The 10185-nt window shown below is 35.0% G+C and overlaps 1 protein-coding gene across 5 annotated transcripts in view; it reads left to right on the top strand.

Moving 5' to 3' along the window:
- The first annotated feature begins 6516 nt into the window (after positions 1-6516).
- Positions 6517-10185, top strand: part of LOC106874344 (uncharacterized) — a 48955-nt gene continuing 45286 nt past the window's right edge. For all 5 annotated transcript variants that reach the window (XM_089358812.1, XM_089358810.1, XM_089358811.1 and 2 more), the window contains exons 1-2: positions 6517-6629; positions 8778-10185. The exon at positions 8778-10185 is cut by the window's right edge and continues 382 nt beyond it. In XM_089358812.1, coding sequence (XP_089214938.1) covers positions 10182-10185 — 4 coding nt within the window. In that variant the 5' untranslated portion in view covers positions 6517-6629; positions 8778-10181. The remainder of the gene's footprint in view (positions 6630-8777) is intronic.

Genomic DNA, 10185 nt, shown 5'->3' with positions numbered 1-10185 from the left:
CTCTATCTCCATATACAGCCATGCACATAGGCACACACACTCATACATAAACCTATATGTTTGCGTACATGTATACAAACACACACGCACACACAAATCTGTATACACACACTATGTATATAAAAATATATATATATATATGTATGTATACTTTATATACACGCGTAGACGTACTCATGCGCAGAAACACATACAAGCACACACGCGTATAGAGAATCAAGAAAGTAAATATTCATAAAAAATGATATTTATATGCTTGTGTCCTTCATTCTTTTTATCTATCTATCTATCTATCTATCTATCTATCTATCTATCTATCTATCTATCTATCTATCTATCTATCTATCTACATACATACATACAGACAGACAGACAGACAGACAGACAGACAGACAGATAGACAGGCAGACATATATACGTACATACATATATGTATGTTAAACATATTGATACACACTCACATACGTATATTCTCAGTCACTCATAAATGCATTCTCTTTTCGCCACTCTCCTGTTTTATATACTTCTATCTGTAAGCACATACATATAAATTCATATATCTCACCTGCGATTCATGACAAGGTAAGGCCTATTGGTTAAGAAGTTTACTTTAAAGCAATGAGGTCTCGGGTTTGATTCCTATATGATAGCGTGGGTTCGACCCATGCATTATGAGTGAAATTTGTTAGTTGATATCTATCTATCTATCTATCTATCTATCTATCTATCTATCTATCTATCTATCTATCTATCTATTTCTGTGTGGTAAGAAGCTTGCTTCTCAACCACATAGATCTGGGTTCAGTCCCACTGCGTGGCACCTTCGGTAAGTGCTTTCTACTATAGTCTCGGGCCGACCAAAACCTTGTGAGTGGATTTGTTAGACGGAAACTGAAAGAAATCCGTCGTATATATATATTTCTATATATTTGTGTGTGTGTGTATTTGTATCTTTGTCTGTGTTTCTCCCCCCGCCATCGCTTGACAACCGATACCGGTGTGTTCACAGCTCCGTAACTTAGCGGTTCGGCAAAAGTCACCGATAGAATAAGTTCTCGGCTTACAAAAGATAGGTTCTGGGGTCGATTTCTTCGACTAAGGCGGTGCTCCAGCATGGCTGCAGTCAAATGACTGAAACAAGTAAAAGAATAAAAGAACACACGCACACACACATACACGCACACACACAAACACACTCACACATACATACATACACACACACACATACATATACATATGCTGTTCGCTATGCATTGTGGTCGATCCGAGCATTGCGCTAAGTGTACACATGTCTCCGAAGTACTCAGGTACGTACAGTAGAATTCATTGAGTCGGCACTTCAGTTAATAAAGTACTTGAATACTCGCCATCGAAAATGAATTCAAGAAAGGTTTGAAATGTTGTGATTTCTGTCTTAGGAGAAATGTCATATTATTCAACATTATACTATAATCAAAGGAACCGAACTTATTTCTGCTTGCTAACACATTGACAAATTCCTACTCTATAACATCAGAACAAACTATGCTGATGCTTGATTAATTGAACATTCAAGCCAAAAATTATATGCTTATGTGAAATTGCATCACATGTAATATACACTACAATTTGTCAATTACTTTGCTTGCAATTCGCACAAGCAGTTCCATTAATTTTCAGAAATGAAAGTCAAAACGTCAACGATATATACCTTCTTTAATAATTTAATTATGGCATGCAACATAACATGTATTGCTTCATTGAGAATGTTAATAACTTCATTTGCAATGTTTTCTTCACATTCCTTACTTTAGGTACAAGGAGTGGAATTTTGTGGGGAGGGGGCTAGTTGATTACATCGACCCCAATACTCAACTGGTACTTTTTTTTCATCATCCCCGAAAGGATGAAAGACAAAGTCAACCTCGGCGGAATTTGAACTCAGAACGTAAAGACAGTCAATTTATGATAATAATGGTTTCAAATTTTGGCACAGGCCAGAGATTTCAGGGGAGGGGCTAAGTCGATTACACCGATCGTGTGGCTCAGCTTGTACTAATACTATCGATCCCGAAAGGATGAAAGGCAAAGTCGATTTCGGCGAGATTTGAACTCAGAGCCTAAAGACGGACAAGTTATAATAATAATAATAATAATAATAATAATAATAATAATAATAATAATAATAATAATAACAATAATAATAATAATAATAATGATAATGATAATGATAATGATAATAATAATAATAATAATAATAATAATAATAATAATAATAATAATAATAATAATAATAATAAATGCAAAATGTGTTTGTCTTTATCTATTATGTTATTTTTGGTATTTCTTTTGAATTCTTTTGTTTATCTCTCCTTCATTGTTGATGGTCGTGTTGATGTTTTTGTTTTACTATCAAATATAAATCAATTGTCCTTCTGTCAGATACCAAATAACTTTTATACCTTGTGATGTTTCTGATTTTGATTTGCTTTTCTTTTCTTCTTTGCTTATTATAATGTTCATATTCATGTGTTCTTTTTTGTCTTTTGAAAATGTCTATTTTTACTTACAACTCAAGTAAACATTTTCCCCTATTCCAATACTTTCCCCTTCCCTCCATCCCGTACTGTCTCTCTTCCTATCTCTCTGTATGTGTATACGAATGAATTATATATATATATATATATATATATATATATATATATATATATATATATATATATATATATATATATATATATATATATTGCTAGAATCCAAGTTCTGTCTATTTGTATGTGTATTCCTTGTTTTTCGTATAAACAATGCGTTGTCACATAAAATGTTTCGGCTTATGTTCTTTGAGACATAAACGATTGTGCATGAAAACATTACAAGCGAATCTGTTCCCTAGAAGCCTCAAAACAAGAATTTCATTTAATCATATATTAACACATTATATATATATTTATATATATATATATATATATATATATATATATATATATATATATATATATATATATATATATATATATATATATATATATATATATGTGCGTGTATGTGTGTGTGTATACATACACAAAGAGGGAGAGAGAGAGAGAAATGCCTTCTAGGGTGTGACAAGTTAAAAAGAAGTCATGTCCGGCCACTTAGAATAATGTACTCCAGGATAACTAATACCGAATTCAAAATCCTTAGTCCGACAAAATATATTCTGTTAACCCTATGAGTCGTAGGTGAAACAGAATTAGAACATCCGATTATGAATGAATTATTTCTAGCAAATATGATGGCCGTCCACTCGTCACTGAGGAAGATCATTGCTGACCTTCAGGAACATTGTGCACTCTAGGACTAACTTATATTTTGCATTTGCGGCTCCGTTGGTGGCTAATGAGCCCTGCTCTTGACAAGCATACACGACTGCAAACATTGCAAACCAAGCTTTCCCCATTTACTACACCAGCAGTGCGCTTTTGAGCAGCACACTTATGTTCTTCATGCAGAATAAGTGGTCTCTGAAAGGTGTCACCCCTCCCCCCCGCCAATTAACCTGCTTCCTCCATCTGTGGCGGTGACAGGCATTACTCTCCCAGTCAGTCTGCTGCATATCACAAGCCTTTAACGAGGACTCTGTCAGGTTCTCTTTCCATTAACAAGTTCCCCATATAGCATCAGCTTAGGGATCCTGCTATCATTCATTCCAATAGTGTCCAGTCCAACGTAACCGGTGTTTAAATATGTGTACATACATATATACATACATGCATACGTATATATATATATACATATATATATATATATATATATATATATATATATATATATATATATATATATATATATATATATAATACAAAGAATATATATACATGTATACACACATATATGTACATACTTACATCTACATGTGTATATACATGCATATCAGGGTACAGGGCGTTAGAACAATAAACTACAGACAACGGAACGAACACATAGGAAAACGGAAAGCCACTTGGAATATCCCTTCATCAGCTGTCTTATATATATATACATATATATATATATATATATATATATATATACATACACGCACACACAGACATTGATACATACATGCACACACACACACACACACACATATATACATATACATATATAAATATAAATGTACATGTAAAAATATTAATAAATTTATAACAGATGATAAGTAATAACATTCACTAGAGTACAGCTGTTTCGGCTATAAAGGACCGTGCACCCAAAACAGCTTTTTAAGGCTCTGACGAAGCTATAAATTGCAGTTGTTAGTAAATGAATGTTGTTACGAAATTCGTATTCTTTTGACTTTCGTTTTGTTGATTAGTATTATGTCGTATTATCATCATGTCCTAATAAAATTACATAATAATTTATCGCTTTGTTCTTATGAGAAATTGGTGCGGAGAGCGTCATTAAATTCACAGCAATTCGCCACTGGAAGTTAGTACTAACACGAATTACTTGTATAAATTTATTGACTTCCAACAGCTGGTTATTAGTGGTTCTTTATAACAAAACGAAATCAAATGTATGTATGTATGTATGTATGCATGTATATATGTATGTTATATGTATGTATTCATACATGCGTGTGTTTGTGTATGTATGTAGGTATGTTTGTATGTATCTATGTGTGAGTGTACGTATGAGTGGATGTATGTACCTATGTATTCATGCGTGTATGTGTATGTATGTATGTATTTATGTACGTACGTATGTACGTATATATGCATGTCTGTATGTATCTATATATTTATGTATGTATCTATGGGTAGATGTAGGAAGGATGTATGTATGTATTTACGCATGCATGCAGGCATGCATATATGTATGTTTGTATGTATGTGTGTTGCATGTATGTATGTATGTATGTATGTATGTATGTATGTATGTATGTATATATGTATCCAGGGATGTATGTATGAATGAATATATGCATATATGTATGCTTGTGTTCACGCATGTATGCATGTATGTTTAATGTATGTAAGTATGCATATATATATATGAGTAAACACATATTTATAAAAATACGTATACATCCACATTTAGTTGTATATATGTGCGTGTATTAATATATAAATGCATCCATCCAGGTATCTTACTTTCTCTTTCACTCTCCCTCTATCTATCTATCTATCTATCTATCTATCTATCTATCTATCTATCTATCTATCTATCCATTTAGCTATCTATCTATCTATCTATCTACCTATCTATCTATCTATCTATCTATCTATCTATCTATCTATCTATCTATCTATCTATCTATCTATCTATCTATCTATCTATCTATCCATTTAGCTATCTATCTATCTATCTATCTATCTATCTACACATAGGTATATAAGAACAACTACGCACACAAACAATATATATTTATACAAGTTACTATTGCTTGTATACACACACACAAACACACACATACATGTATACTGGCAATCCGTTGGTTGCGACGACGAGGGTTCCAGTTGATCCGATTAACAGAGCAGCCTGCTCGTGACATTAATGTGCAAGTGGCTGAGGACTCCACAGACATGTGTGCCCTTAACGTAGTTCGCGGGGAGATTCAGCGTGACACAGAGTGTGACAAGGCTGGCCCTTTGAAATACAGATACAGCTAATTTCTTCCAGCTGAATGCACTGGAACTACGTGAAATAAAGTGTCTTGATCAAGGACAGAACGCGTCGGTTGGAACTGAACTGACGACCTTACGCTCGTGAGCCTAATACCTCTAACCACTAAATCATCACACACACACAAACACACACACACACACACACACACACACATACGTACGCACGCACACAAGTACAGGCACACACAGATGCACGTATATGTATGTATACGTCTGTGTGTCTACACTCACATTCTGGCATACATATAAAAGCTTACACACATGCACACAGACACAGAAATTCACACACACACGCATGCACACGCAGAGATATATAGAACGTTGGGGAAATTGCCCTGAGATAATGTACTTTTGCCTCTGAACGCCCGGATTTCCAATCCGACCGAGGTTAACGTTGCTTTTAATCATATCATTTAAGCACCAGAATCGATGTAATTGGCTAGACACTTTCTCTATAAGTTTGCCCTAGTGTCTGTATAAGAAACAGCTATTGTTATATTTCACCACCGTAAATATCCTCTCTTCTATAGTCACAAGGCCTGAAATTTTGGACCGGAGGGCCAACCTCGGCGTAATTTGAACTCAGAACATGAGGACAGACGAAACGGCGCTGAGTATTTTATCCAGCATGTTGGTGATTCTGCCATGTCACTGCCTTTCAATACTGTAAATATGAATAGATTTTAAGAAACGCCACTAATTTCACGAAAGAAGACATTTTGTAGCATTTGAAAATTATTCAATTATGACGTCATTTCCTGTTCTTTTTCTAAAGCGCAGCAAATTAAAGTGAGGCATTAAATTAGGTAATTTTCAATGAGAATGAAAATTTATATATATTTTTATTTTGACGTCATAATCAGTTGATTTCTCTTATATATACGTAGTACGACTTTGCTTTCTTCATCATATCTTTAATACTGCAACAGATGCCAACATCCGATTCCTAGATTGTCTCTGTTAATAATGTATCGTTGAAGTATTTCAACAATCATATTATAGGTAAGAATTTGATTCTACAGCACTAATATTCTTATATCCTTATATATAACTAAACAAATATTATATGAATGTGTTAATTATAGACAAAATAACAGTCTGTAATAATCTTGATAACTAACTGCACATTGTGCTCACGATGTTGAACTTTCCGTCTGATAATATAGAGAAGCACTTAATTTGTAAAGAAGAGATTAGCCTATGTGTGTGTGTTTTATCTTTTACTTGTCAGTCAGTAGACTGCAGCCATGCCTTGAATAATTGTTTTCTATCTCTCCATACATACATACATTCATACATACATACATACATACATACATACATACATACATACATACATACATACATACATACATGCATGCATATGAGCATGGCTGTGTGGCAAGAAGCTTGCTCACCAACCACACGCTTCCGGATTCAGTCCCACTGCATGACACCTTAGGCAGGTGTCTTCTACTATAGCCTCGGGCCGACTAAAGGAGATGTGATAGACGAAAATTGAAAGAAACCCGTCGAACGTATTCACACACACACACAGACACACACACACACATACATTTAGTATATTGGACATTAACATCTATGTCATCAATTGCTTGGAAAATTAACTTTCATGTCATTTAAGCTAACAAAATTGATGACATCGGTTGTATCTTAAATAAATAGTTTAGAAATTCTGGAGTCTTTGCTCTAAGAATAACTAACCCATAGTAAACAATTTTATAGTCACACTGCATAGCACAACACAGCACTGGTCTACACTGCACTGCACTGCACTGCACTGCATTGCACTGCACTGCATTTCACATTACTAATTTCTGCTGTATGTATGGAGTATCAGATTGAAGCATGGTACATATATATTTGATTGGCTCCCCAAGGGTATAGCTTTTAGAAATCTCTGACAACCCTTCCAATTTATGTTTAGCAATAACCACCCTTATTTCGGGCTTAAGGATTTACCATGATGCAAAGAGTTATTTACATCCGTAGGCAACAGAACAGCTGGAACAGCATGTTATAACGATAACAACTCCGTAACGGCTGTGAAAATCTACCCGTTGATAACAAATCCGTAACGGCTGTGAAAATCTACCCGTTATTTAATTCCTTAGAGCAGTGGTTCGCAAGGTGGGGGGGGGGTAAACATGATCTCTGGGGTTCCATATAAGATTTCTGGGGGTCCGTGCAAACAAAATAGTAAATTGGGGACCCACCATTGTATATCAAATATCCATGAAAAAATTATGCTTTAAACGTATTTATTGCAAAAAAGCAGGTTTCTTTCTCAAACGTTTTGCGTAGTTAACTTGCAGAAGTTAATGTGTGAAAAACAAAATAAGAACTTTGAAAGAAGTGTCTATAAAATAAGTTTTTAAACATAGAATGGCTATGGGGGTCCACCAGAATAGAATAGTAATCAAAGGGGTCTATAGATAAACATTGGTTGAGAACTTCCGCCTAAGAGGAACTCTAAGGCGAAGAGAAATTATCATGTACTAAAACAATTTCACCGTAGGACACAGATGATGTTTTGTCTCGTGAGCGATATTCCTGTTTCACTGTTTACTCCTTCTCCGAAATCCTCCTCGGGTCATCGAGTAAATACTTTTCTTTTCTTTTTAATTATAATTTTGAAAATGTAACTAAATAAATAATTACGATTGATAATTCTGAAACACAAATGTTTACAAAATTTCATTCATATGTAAGCAGAAAATATTGTAAACAGCATGAACGTTTGTGTGTGTATGTGTATGTGTATGTGTGTGTTTGTTTGTGCGTATGCGTGTGCTTGTTTGTTTGTTTGTTTGTGTGTGTCTATGTGTGCGTTTGTGTATGTGTGTGTATGTTAGATGTGCCTGTCTGTCTGTCTGTCTGTCTATCTATCTATCTATCTATCTATCTATCTATCTATCTATCTATCTATCTATCTATCTAAATATACACACTAACACATATTTCTTATTAGTTGACATAGGTCGTTCGAATCGCGTTTGTTGAAAGAATACCCCTACACAAGGGTACTATTCAACATAGTGTCTACCACAAGCTGCCTTGCGCCATCGTTAAATCGAATTCTTTCAAATAAAATTTCAAGTTTCCACAGTCATTTTCAGCTTGACTATCATTAAATCGTTGTTTCCACAGACAGTCCTTCATTGAATCGAACAGGAGGAAATCGGAGCACGCCAGCTCCGCGCTCTAAAATGGATGAGGGACTACTGCTTTTTGAGCACCTTAGAGTTCCGCTTGCTGTTACCGGTTCAGCCTCGTACTGGAAAATCAAGGAGAAGGATGCCCGTGTCGTCCTCCAAACAGCCACTATAATTTTGTGGGGATCACCGGCGCTTGAACTTCTTAGATTTTAGAGAAGTGACACCAGTCTATGGAATAAGCTTTTGTTATTGGTTCATTGAGGTAGTACTATGTTTCATCTCATGTCACCGATTACAGGTAAGTGTGCCGCCATTAATAGTTCAACATGAAGAAAGTGAATTCACCGCGAGGTAAGTTTACCGAGTAAATATATTCATAGTATCTGACAACTAATAGTTAAAAAGTATTTTATTAACAAAAAAATAAAAAAATAATAATAAATAAATAAAAAAAAAGAGAGAACAATTGAAGTAGAATGAAAAATTACCAAAAACTTCGTACGTGTAACTTACCCTGCGGTGAGTTGATGACGGTGAACTTAACGGACATGGTGTCACCAGATCAGGGGGGAAAATGTAGCCTCGTTGGCTTCAAATACTTCCAGCAGAACACAAGGAACTTCCAAGTTTCTTTCCTTTAAATTGGGTATCAACAGCTGAGGTACCAAATTTGCATTCGAATTCCGATACTCGAAGTCTTCCATCTTCTGTAATGCACTGTGACCACGGTTCAGCCGTACAGCACGCTCATGGATTGTGACACGCCATAAGGTCCATAAGCTGGTGATTAGAGTCAGTGGTCGCAGTTGATGCTCTTCCACTGAGTGAGTTTTACGTCAACATTAGTCTCCTCATCTTAAAACTTCTTTCTCTATCTGTGTACAATGCTTTTGACAATAGTGTTATATCAGTAAACAATCTGAGGCGTTCTGAGTATATCAGACAGCTTGCATCTAATCCTTTGTCAAGAACTCGATGACGGCCGGTTTTTTTTATGTTTAAAATCAATTATTTGCCTGTAACAAAGAGAAAAAGAAGGAACAAGTTACTATAGGAAGACTTACTTCACCATCATGAATAATTTGAACGTCCTATATTTCAATTAATAAACGTTATGCCCACTTTTCATTAATTGCACAATCTTGGCTGTTCCGTCGATCGGATCAACTGGAACCCTCATCGTCGTAACCGACGGAGTACCGGTTTGTATGTAGTTTAAAATTATTAGTTGTTTACATTTATCGCAGAAGGTCTCTTAGCATTTCTAATAATTTAGATTCTAGACAATTCCATTATTTTAGTGGTTTATACATGGAATAATGTCACGTGATACAGACTAGCAACACTTAGCACGATATTGAAGTAATCGTGATCTTGTCATACCGGAGAAGTTAGTATGG

The sequence above is a fragment of the Octopus bimaculoides genome, chromosome 10 (assembly GCF_046866305.1).
Source record: "Octopus bimaculoides isolate indiv1 chromosome 10, ASM4686630v1, whole genome shotgun sequence".
Classification (NCBI taxonomy): Eukaryota; Metazoa; Mollusca; class Cephalopoda; order Octopoda; family Octopodidae; genus Octopus; species Octopus bimaculoides.
This window is presented reverse-complemented; position numbering and strand designations above follow the sequence as displayed.